The 22,701-nt window shown below is 40.3% G+C and overlaps 1 protein-coding gene across 1 annotated transcript; it reads left to right on the top strand.

Moving 5' to 3' along the window:
• Positions 1–1,386: 1,386 nt before the first annotated feature.
• Positions 1,387–21,630, top strand: LOC114770188 (CMP-N-acetylneuraminate-beta-galactosamide-alpha-2,3-sialyltransferase 1-like). Its single transcript, XM_028963889.1, has 7 exons — positions 1,387–1,611; positions 12,845–13,598; positions 14,616–14,809; positions 16,916–17,095; positions 19,240–19,285; positions 19,457–19,576; positions 20,015–21,630. The coding sequence occupies exons 2-7, from the start codon at positions 13,326–13,328 to the stop codon at positions 20,231–20,233; spliced, it is 1,032 nt and encodes a 343-aa protein (XP_028819722.1). The 5' UTR covers positions 1,387–1,611; positions 12,845–13,325; the 3' UTR covers positions 20,234–21,630.
• Positions 21,631–22,701: the final 1,071 nt, after the last annotated feature.

The raw sequence follows: 22,701 nt of genomic DNA, 5'->3' as shown, positions 1-22,701 counted from the left end.
TTGTTTGTTTACACACACACACACACACACACACACACACACACACAGCTTTACTCGTTCTTTTTGGTCTTGCCAGGTCAACTCAAGACAACTGATTTTTATCTTTAACGATTCACAGATACCGTTCTCGTCCTAAACGACTCACGATTTGCTTCTACGTCTGATCTTGTTATAAGAGGCTCACATTTAACCGTGATCTCACTCACAGGACGTTAACCTGTTCTTGTTCACACGGCGAGTACTCTATCAACCAACACAATTAGAAAAATGACACCCATTTTCTTGGATGATCAATTCAGATGATCAATTCCTTTATTGCAGCTCCCCGGCCGGGAAATTTCCCACCACAATTGGCGTCACGAACAGGATCACGCCAGCTTCGTCACCGGCGCCTGGACAAGGACGCTTGTCTGGAAAACATCTCAGCCTTGTGCCTCACCAAGGTTTAAAGTGAGATACGGTTGTTTTCCTCAGGTTTTATAAAAGTTCTTTATGTTCAAAATGTTGTGCCACAACACCCGGTTTTGCACATTGAACAGTTCTTTAAACTTCTCAAGGCTTATAACTAATTAATGTGACTAGTTTAGCTGGCAGATTAAGCTCACCCTGTAAATGCATGTACACTGAAACAATCCAGCCGTAGCTAGCAGGTATTCGGAAGGGTGCCGGTTCGAATCCCGATCCGCCGAGGTGCCACTGAGCAAAGCACCGTCCCCACACACTGCTCCCCGGGCACCTGTCATTGGCTGCCCACTGCTCACCAAGGGTGATGGGTTAAATGCAGACGACACATTTCGTTGTGTCACCGTGTGCTGTGCTGCAGTGTTTCACAGTGACAATCGCTTCACTTCTTTTACTTTTCTTTAATTTATGCTTATGGGTGGTAGTAGCCTAGTGGGTAACACACTCGCCTATGAACCAGAAGACCCAGGTTCAAACCCCACTTACTCCCATTGTGTCCCTGAGCAAGACACTTAACCCTAAGTGGCTCGAGGGGGGGACTGTCCCTCTAACCACTGATTGTAAGTCGCTCTGGATAAGGGCGTCTGATAAATGCTGTAAATGTAAATGTAAAACATATTTAACAACTACAATGGAGCTGACAGCAGGTTTCTTTGGTTCATTCACACAGTGGGGACATTCAAATATTTGGGTTGACAGATGACTTCAATTTTTCCAAGTTCAGCCCGCGTTCACGTTTTTTTCAGTGTAGACTAGATGTCAAGTCTACTCTCTCCCTCCCTCTCTCTCTCCCTCCCTCTCTCTCTCCCCTCTCTCTCTCTCCCTCCCTCTCCCTCCCTCTCTCTCTCCCCTCTCTCTCTCTCCCTCTCTCTCTCTCGCTCGCGCGCGCGCGCGTCCACGTGGTCGCGAACAGGGACATTAAGTCGCGCAGCGGCGGTGGCGGCGGCGGCAGCAGCGAGGCGCTGAAGAGGAAGCGGCGCGTTTCTCTCCGGTCCCGACGCTGTCAGCCAAGGGCAGCGAAGCCGACATTCGTATTCGAACAGTTCTCGTTCATGTTTGCACGTCTCGTCCTATTTTCGGTCCGTCTGCTTCACGCGTCGCCGGGCTGCACAGATAGCATCTCGGCTCGTCACCTGCGCGGAATATGCGGTGAGTGACCGGTTCGAAACGTCCCTTCTTCTCCTGGTCACTGCAGCCTCGCTGCATTCAGTAAAGATTCTCTCAACGTCTACGTTTAAAAAAAAAAACAGGGAGAATTTGTAGGATGTCAGGCTGGACTATCTAACTCCATCCTTTGTGTGAAAGGAGTTCGTAAAGAAAGGACTTTGCGTTCACAACAGGTAGGCAATTACGAACAGGGTTGCCAGATCTCGGCAGTTTAAACCAGAACATCACATCAACAAAGCAAAAAAAATGTATGACAAGATACAGACAAACGTTTTTGGATTTTTTTTATTTTATTTCCATCATAATTTTCAAATGCTTATAATAAAAGTAATATTGGGGTAAAGTGGCTTCTCGTCACACCCTTGCTGCACAGCAGAAGATTATTTTAACCATGGTGTGTTTGTATAGATGTGTACTTGGATGTTGGGATTGCGCTGGCTGTCACTGCTTCAGTGTTGCTGCTATTGCATTTGGATGCCCTCTGGTCGTAAGGATCTTTCCTAAACACGTTATATACCGGTTGGCCTGTGTTATAAGGTTTTTATAAAATGGCGATCCCAAATGTAAAATATCTTCATTTGCATTACAGAGGATTGCAGATGAGTTAGTAACAGTCTGACCTTCGGTACTCTATTACTAAGCAATGTAATTAGTTGTAAGAAGCGGGGGTGGAGCCCTTCCGCCCCATCCTCTGGATTTGCGTAAGAATGGGCGGGCTGGCTCCACAGCCTCTGTGAATGGAAGGTAAGAGCGGGAGTGGAAAGGTGACATTTTTTCGGTGAAGTATTGCACACGAGCGACACCCTCTATTTAAAGCGAGTCACGCATAACAGGCGCACTCGGGAACTCCCAGCAGCCTCGCGGGGACGTGGAGCATCTGTTGTCATCGCTTTGAAGACGCAGAGGCTCAGGGCCCGGCACGGATCTGGTGTTGCGCAACCTGCTTTGCGTGTTATTGATCTGCTGTGACCAATCATATTCATTTCATCTCATGTAGGATGTTGGATAGTAAGGCAGACCAATAATCTGAGCTGTGCACACACAGTAAAGTAATACGTAGCGCGTTATTCTTGGTTTTGGCAGAGTGGGTGTTTCTGATGTTCAGTGGTCCAGACGTCTCTGCTCTGCTGAGTTCTTGCATCATTTTAGAGGTCAGTGTTGTCAAGATCATATTTGAGAGTACGAAACCTAGCCAAGAAAACAGCCCAGTGTGTGTAAGTGTGACATTTTCTATTGTAATGACATTTGGGAAGAATGAAAGACATTGAAGTGTAAATGCCTGTATGTAAACAGCTTATTTGTTTGTAAAATGTACCCTTTTTGACAAAATGTCATTTTTCTCTGTATTTGAAAGGACGTTTGGTGACAGAAGTGTTATGATTACTTGCATTTTGTGAAAGAAACTGTAGCCCAAAATGAAGGGGGCTGAATCCAATTAGGCATATTGGAGAAATTTGCTGTATTGTGTAAAGCATAAAAGTTATGGAATCAGATTTGTGGCAAAAACAAAACTATTCTTAATATCAAACCAAAATACGATGTTGAAATGTAAAATAGGAAGCAGGAATTTTGACAACATACGTTTTTGCTTACATCTCGCTCTTTGTCATTTTCACTGCTGTGTTTTCAGTCACTCCGCCCCATTTTATGTTAATGCTGCCTCAGGATTCGGTTGGACTTATTCACTTGTGTGGGGGCGGGGCTCCGCCTCATTGGCCAGCAGGTATTTGAGTGACAGCGTAACTGAAAGTCTCTTATTTTACATTTCAATGTCATATTTGTGTTTTGATATTAGGAAAGTTGTGTTTCAGAATTGACACAACTTTTCACACTATACTCTAGCATCACCCAGCCAGAGACATAAGTGTATCTACCATACACTAAAAATGTATGGTATGACACCTATTTCAAGAAATATGCTCTTTGAAACTAAATAGGTGTCATAATTGAAATAGGTGTCGTAATTGAATTAAGTTAACCCAACAAATAATTTTTTTAAGTGTATCAATCTCGGATGCAATTTGTATGCAATACAGTAAAGGAAACATTTGAAAATGTTTCCATTTGGTGTTTGGTACCGTAGTTGACACCAGAAATCACAGCCCAGCCCTTCCTGCCCCTTTTTCCATACCCATCTCCATAAGTCATAAGCAGACTCTAAAAGATTTGATTTTCCATACATGAGTTGATGTCTGGGCCCATGCATCAAATCTGAAGTGGTCTGTGTCAGAGATCCACAAAGTCAGAAGAAGCTGTAGTGGCTGACGACTTGTGATGAGCTAACATTAGCAATGGTGAATTGTTGCGTGCAGCAGGCGAGGCCTTCTGTCTCGAATAACATATTTTCTCTAAAAGTCCAATTGGTCTTGACTTGGCAGTTCTTCTCTGACTTTGTTTCTGATGGTACTTTAAATGCCACAAAACTGTTAATATTAGCAAGCCCTTCATGACATTAATAGCAAAAGGTGGCATTTTGTTTTAGTAAAATTAAGATATTTTAAGTTATTACATTTATTGAAAGGGGATGCATCTTCTGATGGAGGACCTGCAGATATTAATGTGTTTTTCTACTTTTAATCTATGCCTTAATTATTGCTTCTATTAACATAATATTGTAAAATTTGAATGTACATTGTCTGTCCCAGAAGAAGTGGCACTTGATAACAGCTACAATTCGCTGTAGAATTGTTTCGATTCGCTTCTGCAGCGTAACAGCATTTATTGTTATTGTATTCTGGGATCTTGGAAAGATGATGGGACTTTCGGACTGCTGCACAAAACATTTCGATTTCTTTATTGTTGTTGTAAGGCATACAATGAAAATTCTGTGCACTCATGAACAGGGTTAGATTTCAATTATTTTGAAGTTTCATGCATCATGCTTACATCTCTCTAACATCTCTACATCTCAAGGAAAGAAAAAGTACTATTATTATGATTATTAGTGTTTAATATTTTATGGTGTAATGCATATCGGTTTGCATGCTAAAGACACATTTGGACGAATAAAAACAGAACATAAATAGCATTATATTGTGCCACATCCTTCTGAACGCACATCCCAGGCTACAGGACAAAAGTTGAGGGTAGCAATATTGCAACAAAGTATTTTTGAAAAGACATTCATCTCAGGCTCTCACCGTGAGAATAGCGGTGGCAGTGGTGAGCAGGTGCACCCGACTCGGGCCGGAGGGGGTGCGCTAGAGTGGCAGATGGCCGCAACAGGTCGAAAAATGTGCTGTGGTGCCTTCTTTTAAACTGGCCCCGCTCCAGTCTGAGCCAGCGTTGCAAATGAAACAAGTAGGCCACCCACCCACCGCATCCAAAAAGCACATACAAACATACCGATATGACCAAGAACAAATACTCTAGCGTGGGCCCATGTGGCTTCAGCATTTATATTTTTTTAAAAATGTAATTAAAAAAACGCGTTTGTGGGCTGCCTGGAGGAAGCGGAAAGGCGAAGAATGAGGTTGCGCACTCAGCCACATGTTTTTTTTTTTTTTACATTTGCCTCCCCGTCGTTTCTCACCTGTTTTCTGCCCCCCAGTGTTCTTGGGGTGAGGCGGTGTTGAATCAAGGGGGAGGTGTACTGTCATACTCCCTGACATTTCCCAGTATTCCGGTCCCATGTTCACATTTGCCTCGTCTTGTGCTTCCTGATTCCCTTCATTGTTTTAATCTGTCATTATTTGTGTTTCATGGTATTCATGGTCGTGTCTGTGTGTGCCCTGGCAATTAATATTAGAGACTTTGGTGTTGACATTTGGTACAGAAAATTGTCACATCTCTCACAGTACCGGAGGTCCATGATATGGGCGTGTTTTGAAACACTGGGCCTTGATTCTGTAGAGAGCCGACAGATGGCTGCACTGCAGGGAAACACTACACAGCGTCTCAGGTATCCCTGATAATCGGTGCTAGTAGACAACAGAGGTGGATTTGGTGTCTGTAATCCTCGGAGGTGGAGGGATGCTGCGAGGGGGAGTCGGTTGGAGCTCTCACAAATGCACTTTCATCAGTTTTTCTGACACCTAGACCATTGTTGTCTTTCCACAAAGGATAATTGACATGTAGAGGTATAGTTGTATTGCAAAGCCCGTTGGCTTTAATTTATACTGTCAGGCCAATTGTGTGCCAAATGACAGATTTATAACAGAGATGGAACAAAATGTCAGTATATATAAATATATATCATGATTCTTCTTCTCACGATTCATTTTTTGGTGAAACATGTAACCCACACACTATATACACACACACAGGTACACACACTGTACACTGTATATAAAACCATACTCATTTATTCTTCCCATATGTATTATGTACAACAGTCCTGTCTGCACTGAGTGAGCTTTTTATATGCATGTAGTGACAATAAAAGACATTAAATTATATTCTGTTATGTACACTGAAAAGTAAACACTGGCCATACTTGAAAAATTGAAGAAATCTGTCACACCTAATATCTGAATAAGTATTTCAGTAACGTGAACAAACCAGACAAGAGCAGGTTTGGTTTATTTATATTACGTCAATTCTAAAACATTAGGTGTGAAAAATAATTTTTTTTAAGTTAAAACATTTTTCAGTGTATGTAGTGACATTAAAGTATAGATGTTCCATTGGACCCTACTGAAAACAATTTCTGCTATGAGGTAGTAATTGTTACATTACTACCTTTTTTACATTTACATTCTACAACTATTTTACATTGTAGGCACTTTTTGTGCTGGACATAGTTAAGCATGGGCACCCTGATCGGTCCAATATACAACATACTTTGTGTTCTGACAGCATTGTATCGGAATCAGAGCCATTGACCCTGTTTCTGCTGGGTTTTCTTTACATGGACCAATTTGATATGTTTTCACCATCGCAGACCAGGAACATCTCCGGAGGGGCTGCAGTTTTGTAAATGTCAAAGTTCTATATTTTCCAAATCTATTCATTTTTTTGTTCCCTTCCCTAATTCTTCTTCTCATCAGAATATCAATAGACACTGTTGTACAGGATGGATCTTCAGGTCAGGTTTTTGTTTATTGTCTTTCCTTCCATTAGTTGTTACATTAGTAATATTCAAGACAGGTAAAGAATTTTAATAACATTATTGCTTGGGTTGCCAGATGAACGCAGTGATAATGTAAAAGAATCTAGATCTTCTCTGCTCAGAATTCAACAAGCACGCTGTCTGGTTCTCTCAATTAGCAACTTCTTCTCACTAAAAAGAGGCAACCAGAGAGAGGATTTTAACTCTGTGACACTTTATGAGTGTTGTCATATGACTGCAAGCTTTTCAGGCAGCACGTCCGGGTGGGGTTTGCGATATTTTTAGATGAATGCCAAATTGTGTGAAACAAGAAAGGGAAACATGAAGCTTAAATGACAAGGGAGACGATCACGAAATGACTGGAAGTGGAGCTTGGATTTGAAACAAGCTGCCGAACATGAACCATCTGGAGTGCTGTAATTACACAGGCTATAGTTACCAGTCGTAGCTACTCATTAAAACCAGATTCGATTTAAAAACAAAGTAGGTATTTAGAAGGTTTTGAGTGACCAGTGCATCCTTTTCCTCTATTCGGAGTAATAAGATTGGATGCCTGGGTCCTATGTGGCAGGCTGCCATGGTGCTGCATGTAGCCAGACGGCGGCTGTGTGTGAAGTAGAGCTGACTTTCTGCCCTGCTCTATCTCGACGTCCCCCGCGGTGCCTTTGGAATAACTTATTCCGCATTAAATATTAACAGCAACTAAAAAGAAATCCACAGATTGTGGGAGAACAAGTCATCGTTTTGACCTCAAAAACCTCTAATCTGACCAAACGGAAGATTTTATGTCCTTGCTCTCTGATGTTAAGTAGGGGGAAGTTTGATTGATGGGTGGAAGTGGAGGAGCCTGACACTGCTTGAGATTCTTCAGGTCTTCAGATCAAGCACCCCCACCCCCTTCTGAGGATATATAGCGATGTCCCAGGAGAAAAGAACAGGACTTTTTACGCTGTCCTTTCAGATCTATGCAAATAATTTGGCATTTTTGGGATAAAATTTTTCACATAAAAGCTGCTCTTCACTGCTTACATTTAAATGCATCCAAGTCCTGAGTACACCTTACTGGTTTTTGGAGTGTTCATTTTGTTTTCTTTTTTTTTACCAGTTAAAGACCATCGTTCAGCCTTTATGGCCTTGAAACAGCCACTTTGGAGGGAAACAGGTCATCTGGAATGTGCTTCATTTTGTCCACATGCTTTTTTCCCCTATCGGCCTTTACTTTATTTTGATCATAGTACTTAAAGGACTGTCCAGAAGAGAGATCCAGTTGAGATTTGTATTCAATTTACCGCATTTATCAGATGGCCTTATCCAGACTTACAATCAGTAGCTACAGGGACAGTCCCCCTGGAGACACTCAGGGTTAAGTGTCCTGCTAATGGACACAATGGTAGTAAGTTCATTATGTTTTTATAATGAGAGCATGCTGATGATTGACTGCTCTCACCTCATTCCTCATTTTGGATAATATAAAGCCATGTCCTTGTGCAAAAAACACCCTAAGCTAGAGGACAAATATTGTTTCCCTGCTATCATCACCAACCACACTCACATATCACACATCACCTGTTCACAATATGATCACACACCCATTAAAACCCTGCACCTTCCACCACCTTGTCTGGTGTTGCATTGTCTTGCGTGACAGAGAGAAAAATCTGAAATCTGATTGGCCTTCATCCAGAAATTTTAATCAGTTTGTTAAATTAGAGTAGCCTTTAAAAACCTGAAGCCTCTTTGGGTACGTAAACAGTTGTTTGCAATATTTTGTATTTAATGAATTGCACAAGTTGACTAGAGGTGTGAACCTTCACTGGAATAGACCTGACTAGGTTTATCAATGCATACATTTTTTCAAAGGTCTCAAAGGTCTTAAGGTCTCATTTACCCGTATGGGCGCTTTGATTTGCTTCAATGAGCAGAGAAACTGTTGCCTTTCAATCCGTGCTCACCAGATGCCACAAATGCCAGAAAAATGCCTGGTTCACATGTCTGTGGCACCTAATGGGCAGTGGTGGCCTAGCGGTTAAGGAAGCCCCCCAGTAATCAGAAGGTTGCCGGTTCAAATTAGAGTAGCCTTTAAATTAGAGTAAATTAGAGTAGCCTTTAAAAACCTGAAGCCTCTTTGGGTACGTAAACAGTTGTTTGCAATATTTTGTATTTAATGAATTGCACAAGTTGACTAGAGGTGTGAACCTTCACTGGAATAGACCTGACTAGGTTTATCAATGCATACATTTTTTCAAAGGTCTCAAAGGTCTTAAGGTCTCATTTACCCGTATGGGCGCTTTGATTTGCTTCAATGAGCAGAGAAACTGTTGCCTTTCAATCCGTGCTCACCAGATGCCACAAATGCCAGAAAAATGCCTGGTTCACATGTCTGTGGCACCTAATGGGCAGTGGTGGCCTAGCGGTTAAGGAAGCCCCCCAGTAATCAGAAGGTTGCCGGTTCAAATCCGGATCAAATCACCGTCACCACACACTGCTCCCCGGGCGCCTGTCATGGCTGCCCACTGCTCACTCAGGGTGATGGGTTAAACGCAGAGGACGAATTTCACTGTGTGCACCGTGTGCTGTGTATCACATGTGACAATCACTTCACTTTCACTTTCAATTCTGCTAATTGCAGAAAATCTAAAGCCACTTATAGACCGAATGCTCATCGTGAGTTTTGCAAGTCGAGCTCAATGCACCACGCTTGCCATGGGACAAAAAAATAGGTGTGGTTCCTGGTATGATAATGTCGTGTTGTACATCATTGTACACTCAGAGGCTGATAAGATCAGCTTTTCTTTCACGCCTGCTTCAAAGGGGCAGACCAAACACTAAACCGCTTTGATTCTATTGGTCGTGCTTAGCGGTAGCCCAGTAGTGCTCTGCGCAGCATGAAACCCCTACCTCGAGTGTAACTGTACACAGATCAGGCAACCATACTCAATACCGGCACTCTTTAACAAGGATTTTTATACCGCCACCAGGAAAATTACCAAGCAATGTAATAATATGATAAAATGCAGAATTGTCCACGTCTGTATCGAGATTAATTTATGTGTCGGTTGCGAACAAAACAGCTCTCTGAAGTGGAAGATCAGAGCCGGCTCCTGCCTGGGATGGGATTTGTCAGCCACACGATACATGTCTTTACTGAGCAGGAGGGGGAGGGGCGTTGCTACAGGGTGGGTTCGGCTTGGTCTTAAGTCATCTTGCTGTCACAAGGTTTTTGTACCATGTGACATGGTGACGGGTGGGGACGTTTCGGCCAAACATGGTTGTTATGTCCAAAGGCAAGCATTAAAATTGTTTCCAGTAATCATTGCTACAGAAATGTAAGATTTAAAGTTCCTCTAAGGCAACACATTCAGAATTGTCTGGAATAAGAACTATTTTTACCCAGCCTTAACTGTGGTGGTTTACTGACCAGAAAAAAAATAAAGATTCTCACAATCACTCTACCCTCAGCACCCTGTCTGTTCTCTCCTGCCTGGCTGGCCGTGCTGGCACAAAGTGTGCAAAGATGCTGCTTCACATCACAAATGTTTATCTTTGATCAATGAGATGCAAACCTTCAGCAGGACAAGGTCATGTGACGTGACACCGGCCCTGCGTGTTGTCAGGACCACAGCAAGACCATCTGTTTTGTGATGCGTCCATTTCTCTGCCCATTTTTTTATCCCATTTTTTTTCTTGCAACTGAACCTGTCCATCTCTAAACACTTTGTACTAAACCAATATTACCTTGTCTTGCCGTCATGCATCTTGTGTTACCATCTCATGTAAAATGCAAAGCACGTGTCACCCCTTTATAAAACAATAGGCAGCATTATGTCAGCAGGATGCATTGATAATTATCAGTTGCCGTGGCCATGCTTCAATAGGAGCATAGTGCTAGTGCTATAATGCCATGTCTACAATGGCTTACTAAAGCATTTTGTTCATCTTACTTTTCACTAGCACTTCATTTCAAAATTCAATACATCTTTCTATGCATACATTAACTTTACCAAAACATTGGAAATCTGACTCAAAATGAAATGATTCTGTCAAACAATAATACATGTTTTCAGTTCACATGGTACATCCAGTCAAAGTGCAACAGATTTGAAAATGCTGGCAAGTGTTGGCATTAAAAAACCTTTAAAACTGAAACAAAGACATTTTACTTAATTGCATGCAAAACATGCAAACCACTGTTTTTACACTGTATTTCTTGGTTGGGAACTGAATGTTCTCATCTAATTTTCACATTCAAAAACATTCCATGAAAAAGCAAATTTAGTTTTTTTTTCCTCTGTGATCTTTGGGATTAGGCCACATGTTTTTGTCAACATCGCATCTGACGTCACCTGGGATAAAAGCACTTGGTATGCCTGATCCAACCTTGGCAGTCTGCAACTGCAATGTCCCTTGGGGAGGAAAAGAGAAGAAGAGTTGTGTGTCGCTGGCATAACAGTGGTAGGATAACCCATGTGAGGATGTGATCTCATGTAGAGGGAGAAAAGGAGAGGATCAAGTACTGAGCCCTGAGGACACCAGTGGAGAGTCTACATGAATCAAATGTTGACCCAAGTCACTTGCTAAGACCACTCATCAAGGAAAGACACAACCCAAGCAACACGAATTCCAAGTCTCTTAAAGATGGACAGGAGAGTCTTGTGGTTCACTGTGTCAAATGCCTCAGAGAAGTCGAGTTTTGCTGCTCTGGCCACATGTAGCTTCTCAGAAATAGCCAGAAGGGCTGTCTCTGAAGAATGACCTGCTCTGAAGCCAGACTGTTTGGAATTAAGGAGGTTGTTCTGAGACAGATGAAGTGATAGCTGATTGTAGACACAGAGCTTAAGGACTTAAGAAAGAAATGAGAGAAGAGACACTGGTCTGTAGTTGTTGATGTCTGCAGGATCAGAAGTGGGTTTCTTTAGGCTGTTTTAAAGACAGATGGTACATGACCAGATGTAATTGAACCATTTCAATGATGTCAGGAGAGATTGTTTGGAGTATTGTAGAAGGGATTGGATCCAGTGGACAGATTTCATCTGAAGTGAGTTTTTAAAATTGTTTGTTAATTATCAGCTTGTTTTTGAGCTGATATTATTCCATAAGTTCAGGTTTTATACTGTAGCTAAGGTTTGGAATGTTGTTGTTTTTATTGTGGTATGTTGTAAATAAGACAAAAAATATCCATAAAAATTATTCAAATTATCGATAAATTAAAAATTATCCAAATTATGCATAATTTTTGTGGTTGGTGAAGCACTGTAGAATTGTGTTGACTGACTTCAAATTGGGTGTGGAAACAAGATGACATTTGCAAATGGTATGGCCACAACAGGCCAATGTTGTGCACATTGTATTAGCAGTTTTGAAAATTGTGACTTTGTTGGGCAAATGCCTGTTAGCGACTGAAAAAAGCTGTAATATGTATAAAGGCACTAAATTACATTTATGAACAGATTTATAAACATATTTACAGATATACAGAATCCCAGTTATCATTATGAAAAATTAGAAAAGTTTGACTTGTCTTGGAGAAAGACAAGGAAGGTTTGAGTGTGGTGGAAAAAATTCTTATAGTGAATCTCTTCACTGAGTGTAAAAGCAAAAGGTTTTCTTTGCAATTGTACTGAAGGGGAACATCCCAGGTTTTACAATGCTTTAACCAACACTAGGTCTTTGTTTCAAACTTGCAGTGACATTCTGGACATCTTAAAAAGTATCTGAAGAATTCATTTGAATTTTTATAATTTTTTTTTCTTAGGACACGATGTGTAACATTCATAGCCTTAAATATTTCAAATATAATTTCGATGGACCTTAACATGTGAATCACATTCATATTTATAATGTTTTATATATTTATAGAGGGGTTGGAATGATTGACATGGAGGGTTGTGAAATGGAACACAGTTTATTGTAGGGATTAGTCTGGGTTAAATGTGTATTGGAATTTTTAAAAAATGCCCATTTGTGCTCACACACATTACTGTAGCATGCATACAGATTTTCATTATACTGTCAGTCTTTAAAACCTTTAAATTGCTGAAACCCCGATGGCATGCTTGAATAGTAATACATTATTTCATTTGTGTCGTATATCATTATGCCTTCTAATAGTGTTTGTTTTTCCAATTAATTCTGCTGACTTAATTACTCTTATTGTTTGCTTTCTAGGTGGGTGAGGTTACAAAAGTTACATGGTCACTGACCTCATTAAATTGCCAGAGGAAGTGGTCAGCAGCCCAGTCACACGTCAACCAGTGTGGCAGAATGCTCCTGGGTCGCCACCGCGTTGGCATTCTGCAGTACAAGAGTCCTTGCCTGCTCCCTGGATTTCTCTCAGCGTGATTCAGAACAGATTCTGTTTCATGAGCCTTGAGCGAGAGGCTTGAATTGTGAAAAACTGTTCCCAGCAGGCATTCTGCTTATTGATTTCTACTTTTTCTTGACCAGAATTTCAATCAGTAGACTGACGTTGTGACGTGGTTTAAATCAACCATCTGTGGACTGATGCAGGACAATGCAGCAGTTACAGACACTGGGCTGGTTCAGAAGATGACTGTTGGATGTTAGAAGTGTTTCCTGTCACCGCTGTCCTCTTTGTCCTCTTGTGAGTTCTCATAAAAAGCGTGCCTGTGAGTTTAGCAGCGCCACCATGTCTACGTTCAGGCTTCGGAAAGCGAAGACTCTTATTCTCTTCTCCATCACTGTCGCATTCACCATGCTATTGTGCAACTACATGCTCTTCTTCAAGAGCACGCTTAGCCTCTTAAATGACCTACACCCAAAGGAAGCATGCGCCTGCCATCGCTGTGTGGGGGAGACAGGGGGGGACACCTGGTTCGCCGAGCGCTTCAACCAGGACATATCTCCTCTTATGTCCAGGAGGAGCAGCACACTCACCAATGAGACCTACAGATGGTGGCTGGTAGGACAAATAATCTGGATGTGTTACCATTTACTATTTGTGTTACCAAGAACATTTATAGAATAAAAGTATAAAACACTAATAACAACAATGTCATAATATTGAAGTTTTAATGAAGTCCATAATAGATATAATGGATTAATATGTATTATGTATAATATGTAAGGTGCAAAATGTACAGTATTATAAGAACATTAGAATATAGATGATGTTTACTATATTGCTCTGTAAACAGAGATTCTGCATCTGCAGAGATTAAAATGTAATCATGCTTAAAAAAACACACAAGCAAGAAATGTCACTTTATGCTAACAATATTGCCACTGGTGGCAGTATAGACTGTTCAATTTTTATTTTTAATTTTATTTTTTTCGGCTTATGCAGAGGAACAAAAATTATAGTTAACAGGAATAACAGTTAACAGTTGTTATTATTTTATTAGATATTTAATTATTTAGATAACCAAAGCCAATTCTTTCTCTTGAATAAGTCAATTAAGTGTGTTGTTTCAGAAATAAGAATCAAATCATCTGGATAGTATTCCGCTTGCCTCAAATGAGAGTCAATTAAAACCTGGTTACTGTTGGGAGCTACTGTTGCTGTGTGTGTGTGTGTGTGCGTATGTGTTTCCTCTTAAAAGCAAAAATAGATCTGGCAGCTTGGCTCTTGCCATTGAGGCTGTTGGCTTGCTTGTGTCAAACTTGTTCAAATGGAGCATGCTGGAAATATTAGACTAGAAATAGCTAGATTTCATTGTCACGTTATGCATGGAGGCATCGTTAAGATGCTGCTGTCCTCTTCGGGTCCAATGAGAGACAGCAGGCTTTGTCAATGAAACAAACACCTTGATACCAATAAAAAATCACGCCTGATCACAATGCTTAACTTACATAAGTTGCTACAATCTCATTTCTACAATCTCATTTCAGAAAGCAACTGTGGTACATTTGTCTACATGACAAAAAAATATTATCAGAACAATTTCCATTATTCAAATTCTTTTACCTTTGCCAACAGTTGCTGCAGGATGAGAGTCAACCAACCGATTTTAATGAAGTGGTGGAAAAGCTATTCCAGGTCATCCCTGACAAGGAGCTCTACCGTGATGCCAAACCTGGACGCTGTCGGACCTGTTCTGTGGTGGGAAACTCTGGGAACCTCAAGAACTCTAATTACGGACCACTGATTGACCTCAGTGATTTTGTCATAAGGTATCTTGCTTAAATACGTTACATTTTTATTATTAATAATGAGTAGTGGAAATGCTATATCACACTATTGTATTGGTTTTTTTTAATAACAGTATTTATACAGACCTTATATCTGAATATGATGACCAAGATTATAATTATGGAGCAAATCTCTTGACCAGGGACAGAGGACTTGCAAGTAAGATAGATAAAATAAGATAAATCTTTATTGTCATTGTCAATTTTAAAGGAACAATGAAATTTAAGGTACAGTAGACTCAGTGTGAGGCATATAGTTAAGACAGGAAATAAGAAAAACTTAAATAACATACAAATAAATTAATAAATAGATAGTAGTAATGTATATCAAGAAAAAAAAAAAGAATTTATTAAACAAAACAAAAAGGGCAAAAAGGTCCTTTAATACACTGTAGTGGTGCAGGGTAATGCAGGGGTTGATTGATGGCACTGAAGTGAGGGTGTGATAAAAGGTGAGGGCTGACAGGATCGATGAGCTCAGGGCTTGACGATGGTAGGCAAGCCATACAGTTGACCTGTATCTTAATATTTTATATTCTTGTAAAATAATCAAATTAGAATCCAAACACTAGCTGTGTGAATTTTTTATTTATATATTGGCCAACTTGATGTGTTCAACTATCATTTGCCTGTCACACATTAACTTCAACATTTCTTTGGCACCATTGAAACTGAAAGTGTTTTCTACACAGGGAGAGCTCATTGGAGCTGCCACACAGGCCTTTTGTTATTCTGCAGTATGATGTGACAGAAAACTAAGCTGGGGATTTTTTGCATATGATTGCACCTGTAGAGAATAATAATTTGTTTACCCTCTGAGGTTTGTGGAACAAAAATACCTCCTGATACATGTGCGAAATAAACAGGACAGGGTGCTCTTTTTGCACAAATGACATTAATGTATTGCCTCTTTAACATCATCAAGATGTTAAAGATGCTGGCCAGAGCCCAACTAGTAGAGCTTTTTAAAAGGCCGAACCCGTTTACAGCCCAAAATACTGTAGTGGCGGAGGCCAATCAACCTGATTGCTTTGCTTTCAGCACTAGACTAAGAGGGAAAGAAAATGTGCAGTAAAAAAAGTGCGTTGGGTGTAAATAGATAAATGTTGCATCTCAAGATGTGTGTTACATGGGAGTTAAACACAGTTGTGAGTAGTGGAAAGGCGTAGAAAAAATAGTTTGGTAGTTACAGTAGGGTGGGGATAAACAAAAAGATTAAAAAAAAATTGGGCCCAAACTGAGAAGCACAGCTTTTTAAAATCACAAATACAAGCGCTAGACTTATTTTTCTTGGTTGTTTACTGTCATGACGTAACACCCATGACACCCAGCTCAAACTGTACAAATAAATTGCATGCATGCATGCAAAAAAAAAGCTAAAGCTCAACCAAGCGGCGATTTGGCCGGACTCGAGGAATTAATGCATGCCTAACACTTTTACCAATCACCGAAATAGGTTTGCAAGCAGCAAATCACTATAGCCCAATAATTTACCGCGCAAGCTCGACTGAAATGATCAAATCAAAGCCGAACCCGACAGCTCTAATAACTTGCACATTTATAGAATGCACATGTTTTTGTTTATATAAATAAACTATTTACAATTCAACAGCTGAGGCATATATATTAACAGTGTAGATTAAGTTAAGATTTAATTCAAATTATATATTGACTATTATAAATATGTGACTGATAAAATTCTACAGTGTATTACTCACTAGTAAAAGGAATTATTATATATGTAGCAATGGCACTCACATTTTTGCTCACCCTCTTTCACACACTTTTCCATCCAAAATGTTCAAATGCATGGTTTGCGTAAACATGCGCACATTTTGAGACCTCAGATCAGTCTGGCCCAGGTTAACAATGACCACCATCAATACTGTTAGCATACAAGATGCTAGTGGAAATTGGACTACTGTTCACCAAAGAAGAAGGAGAAGAGGAGGGCAGCGTGACAGTTGTTTTGTGTGCAGTAGGAGTGGCAAGAAAATCCCAGGTTCCCAAGTTCAAAAGACTTGCTAAGCCATTGTAGGGCATGAATGATCTGATAATTAATTGGACCCCTTCTTTTGTTTTCCCCAGAATGAACCGAGGTCCAACAAAGGGTTTTGAGAAGGACGTGGGCTCCAGAACCACCCATCACATTATGTATCCAGAAAGTGCTGTGAACTTGGACAATGAGACCAGTCTTGTGCTGATTCCCTTCAAGACCCTGGACTTGGAATGGCTCATTAGCGCCCTCACCGTTGGCCACATTAATTTGTGAGTCTGAAAACCCAGTGGTGGAGTGCAGCACAGGTTTAACAGAAGTCAACTACTCCACATGTCATTAGAAGACTCTAGCTATTCAGCAGCATATGATTTATCATACAGCTTCCTCAATATGGTGAGCTGTGAATGGTTTCTTTATTGCCATACAGCTCACATTGATCTAAAAAAATGAAGGTCTCTCGGATATTAGTGCTATTTAGCACTTTATCAGATGTCTTTAGAATGTGTAGTGTGATCCTTTATTTCATGTTGGTTTGTCTAATGCAATTACTGACAATTAGGTTGTCAGTCATTAGGTGTAAGGGCATGAGGCACAACATAAACTGGTTTTAATACATTAAACAAATAAATGGCAGGGGGTTGAACATACATAGGAAATAACTTCTTGGCAAGGTTCACACTGAATGGGAACAGTGTCCAGCCGAACATACGGGGATGCACACAAACCAAGCGAAACAAGAGTGGGACTTGTTAATGTTATTAGGTATTAGGTACATGTTGTTCAGTGCCAGTGTGCTCCTCTTAAATTCTGTTTAGACCTCATACATATTTATCTACATTGCCCATTTCAAACCACACACTTTAATATTTTGTTGAAATTCACTGATGGAATAACCTTGCCATAGAGTATACTCAAGTAGTCAGCTGACCTCATTCTTTAGAGACTTATCGTTGAACTTAACACTGAACCTCGACCTGACCAACTGCAATGGCACCGTCCCAACAGGCTTGTGTAGTAGGAACAGGGCATGATGAATGCATCACTTCATGTGCCTCTTTTCTTACCGTGATGCACCATCACTCTGGAACAGTGTAAATCTGAACTCATCAGACCACAAGACCTTCTTCCATTGCTCCAGAGTCTAATCGTTATGCTACCTAGGAAATTGAAGCCAATTAGCCTCACTGATCAGTGGTTTTAAGGCTATACAGCTGTTCCAGTTCCTTTAGGGTACCTTCACATTGCGTGTGTTGAAATGCTTATGCACTTCTCAAAAAATGACAGGGAACACTTAAACAACACAATGTAACTCCAAGTCAATCACACTTCCATGAAATCGAACTGTCCACTTAAAAAGCAACACTGATTGACAATCAATGTCACATGCTGTTGTGCAAATGGAATAGACAACAGGTGGTTGACCCCAATAAAGGCGTGGTCCTGCAGGTGGTGACCACAGACCACTTCTCAGTTCCTATGCTTTCTGGCTGATGTTTTGGTCACTTTTGAATTCTGGCCTTGCTTTCACTATTGTGGTTACATGAGACAGAGTCTACAACCCACACAAGTGGCTCAGGTAGTGCAGCTCATCCAGGATGGTACACCAATGCGAGCTGTGGCAAGAAGGTTTGCTGTGTCTGTCAGCGTAGTGTCCAGAGCATGCACGCGCTATCAGGAGCACATCATGAGATGTGGAGGAGGCCGTAGGAGGGCAACAACCCAGCAACAGGATCGCTACCTCAACCTTTGTGCAAGGAGAAACAGGAGGATCAAAATGACCTTCGACAGGCCACAAATGTGCATGTGTCTGTTTAAATGGTCAGAAACTCCATGGTCAGACTCCATGAGGGTGGTATGACTGCTTACAGCCCAACACCATGCAGCACATTTGCAGACCTTGTCCCCAGCACAGAAGAGACGGCCCGCTGCATTGTCTATCATTACCTGTCTGCCCCAATAAGCCCCTGCATTACACCACTACACCACGTGTTTAAGGACTTGGCTTAGTTAATGCCTGGGCTTCTTGTTAATGTGATTGTGTGTGTTAGTGTGTAATGCAGTCTGCTAATGAGTGAAACACATTAAACCCGTACAACCTGTTTTTTTGGTTGTTGCTTTAGTAATAGATTCCTTTGACAACACTTCAGTCCTTCGCCCCTGTCATGTGACAGTAATTGAAATAGTTACACAACTATAATATTTTAAATAGGATAGCCTGTAATTTTAACAGATTACATTTCCAAAGTTACATTTCCTAACATGGCATATCACTCAAATTGAAACTATTGACATTTGTTGATATTGAAATTAGATAATTTAATAATTCAATAATAATCTTGAAATGTTTTAAATGTGTCCTTAAGAAGCACTTTATGGAAGTTTGCTCACCTCTGCCTCATTTTGTCTTTCACAGCACTTATCTACATGTCATGCCAAGAATAAAGGCAAGCAAGGATAAGGTAAGAGCCTGTTCTGCTTGGGTAGGAGGGAAGGTTCAGAAGCTTTGTTGTGTTTTTTCATACCCCTCAGACTGTCATCAGTTGTCTTTGAGTGCTATAGAAAGATCGGTGAAAGATTGCAAGTGATTTGCCTTTGAAATGACAAGTGTTGTTTCAAACTCAACCTTTTAGGTGATTGTATACAACCCCATCTTCATGAAGTACATCTATGAGACATGGCTGGAGGGTCATGGGCTGTATCCTTCTACTGGATTCATGGCAATAATATTTGCCCTTCACATATGTGATGAAGTAAGGCTGCAGTCACACATTTCTGATCTTCATATATAGCCGTAGCCAAATAGGGCCAAAACACATCAAGATGCATCATTCTGCATAATTCTGTTTTTAATAGAAGCATAAGTAGCCTACCAGTGTGCTCCCATCTGTCGCTGTTTAAATCAAAACTTTAGACCTACCTGTGTTGGATGGCATTCGGCACTTAAAGGCATTATACCAGTTTAAAATTTTTATCTATCTAGGTTTCTAGTTCGCTTTAGCTGTTTAATTATTTTAGGTTTAATGGGTCCAACTGCTATTTCTTAACAGTCTATACTTTATTGTTTAATCTTAATGTTGCACTTAGGTGCAACCTAGGTTGTAAAAAACGCTATATGCTGTATAAATAAAAATCGATTGATTGGTTTAAGAATACTAAAACCCATGAATTTTTTTTTGTCCTCTGTTCAGGTTAATGTATATGGATTTGGAGCAGACCAGCATGGCAACTGGCACCACTACTGGGAGGACAACAAAACCGGCGGAGCCTTCCGCCAGACTGGCGTTCATGATGGGGACTACGAGCACAACCTCACTATGACTCTAGCCAGCAAACAGAAAATTGCATTCTTCACTGGAACTGGGATGGTGCAGAGAGAAGAAAAACTTGAGTTTTTGTGGAACAATTAACTACCGGCACACAAACCATCTTCAGCACAACAGACTGACCACACCCCTGCTACAATAAAGGGTGCTACAGACTCTGCATATTCAGCGGTCATGAGGGAAACTTAAGTTCATACTAGTGGACATGGCAGGCTCAATGGTTTGTTCTGTTTTGGGTCAGCCCACAGTGAATTTTTGATACTGACTGAAATTTTTAAACCCATAGAGCAGCTACGATGGACATTTCAGAATATTGAAAGATGAGAAGCTGCTATTGTTTGGGTGCACCAGTGGTTGCTGTACCACTGTCATAGTATTTGTTCACACAGCAGGCAGAGCAGGTGCTTGACATAAGCAGATTGTGGTCATCTGTGTGCATGTTAGCTCTATAGTAACCGTTTACGTGGAGTTCTATATTCCAAACTGTTACATTGTGTAGTCTTGACAGAGAACACGGTCAAGAAAATGGCCATAAGCTAGACTAAATATGGGGTGCCATATAAAAACTATAAAAAAGGCTTCCAATGTCACACAGCCTACAACCCTCTTAAAATAAGCCAGTGAGGGAGCAGTTGTCATGTTCAAAGTAAAGCAGACAGGAAGAGGAGCGATTCTCCTTTAGCAAAAGACTGCAGAAAATGGCAAACCCCTTGCCAATATAGAAAACTTTGTGACAGAAATGGAATTCAAAAAAAGTTCACCATACGTACGCATACACATAAATACATACATGTCAAACATTTCAGCCAAGATCACAATTCTATAATATTATTTACATTTTCATTATTGTTAAGCTCTACAAAGTTTCCGACCTAATGAAAACAGTGGCAGTGGTGGAGGATAACATTCCTTCTTGCATTCTTCCCTAGACGTGCACAACTATGGATGTCATTAATCCACAAAACAGAAGGCTTATCTTCATATCCATCATATCACATTGCATAAATGAGTCTTACAACTGCATTTGCATCCAATACAGCACACGAACATTAAATGCATCCCGAGATTCAAGGAGGGAATTATGTATAGGTTTGGTTTTTCATGTTCCAATTTGTAGACTTTTTGTATTTTGAAGGAGGCTGGAGATGGAAAAGGAGCCTGTAGTCTGGTTCAGCAATCAGGTAGTCACAAGACAGGAGATTTATCAGAGGGGAAATGTGGAAGTTATTAAAGGGTTTTATTTAATTTATTTATGTATGCCGGTGTTAAGACAAAAGAAGCTACTAGAGATGTTTAGTAGATTACAAACTTACCTGAAGTGCCTTATTTCACTATGATACCTTTCAAGACAAGATTGAACTGTAACTTTAATAGTCTTTACCATTTTTTAAACATTTAATAGGAGGGCTTTTAAAACACAATGGAAGTGTCTGGACTGTGAATGAAATAAAATGAATTCTTCTTTTGCATTCTGGAACAAAGAGATGTCCTGTTATATTGTATTTAACTGGATGAATTTACCCAGAATAGACCGGTGATGCTTAAAGAGGAGTCCATATAAAAAATTTGCACTAATTTGCATCAGGCATTTTTAGTTGTTAATAGGATATAAATGTAAGTTCATCAAGCTCATTCCTTTATCAGATACTTACAATAATATTTTCAAAATTATTTCATATTTATTAAAAAATATAAAATAAATATATAATATAACGTAGTTGTAATTGAACACAGATTGAAAAGGTTCACTAAGGTTTGAAAATGTTGTATAATAGTAGGTTAGTTCGGGGGGGCAGGAATGACTGTGGGGGTGTCGATTGTAGTTCAGGGGATGCATGTGGATGTAAGTGGAGCAAAACACAAAAGGACACCAGTTTGAGTATTTGGTTCTCTGCGGATTTTGTAAGTTTGCCCACTTACAAAGAAATAAACCTTCCATACATACTTCAACTTCAACATACATTAATTAGCATTTTCATGAATGAAATAAGTATTTCACCCCCCCATCAATCAGCAAGATTTCTGTCAGGTAAGGAGGTGACATTTGGAGCTTCTCAACTACAAAAGACACCAGTCCATAGATGTAATCAGTCTAGCCAGATTCCAAACTTGGCACCGTGGCCAAGACCAAAGAGCTTTCCATGGAGGTCAGGGACAAGATTGTGAACCTACACAATCTTTATAACTATTTTGAAATGCATTTAATTCTGTTTAAATAAACCTAACATAGAAATTATAGACTGATCAAGTGGTCAAACCTATTTATTTATTTGTTTGTTTGTTTGTTTGTTGTACTATAATTTTTTTCTTATTTTCTTTTGCAAGTATATCCTGTGTCTTTGCTCGTTTATCAGAGGTGTCCCAGCTTTAGACACAAGTCGTGGACCTCGACCACTCCAAATGTTTTTGTGGGGCAGCAGTCGTGAGCAGTTCAGTAATCAGTTGGCCATAATCATGAATAATGTTTTCAACAGCTAGTCTGAACAGAGGTGGTTTCCAAGCCGACAACAAAACACGAAAGGACAAGTGAGTTCAGCGACTGGGACAATTCA

Source organism: Denticeps clupeoides, chromosome 20, assembly GCF_900700375.1.
Source record: "Denticeps clupeoides chromosome 20, fDenClu1.1, whole genome shotgun sequence".
Taxonomy (NCBI): Eukaryota; Metazoa; Chordata; class Actinopteri; order Clupeiformes; family Denticipitidae; genus Denticeps; species Denticeps clupeoides.
Note: the sequence above shows the minus strand (reverse complement) of the source record. Positions and strands in the feature narration are given on the sequence as shown.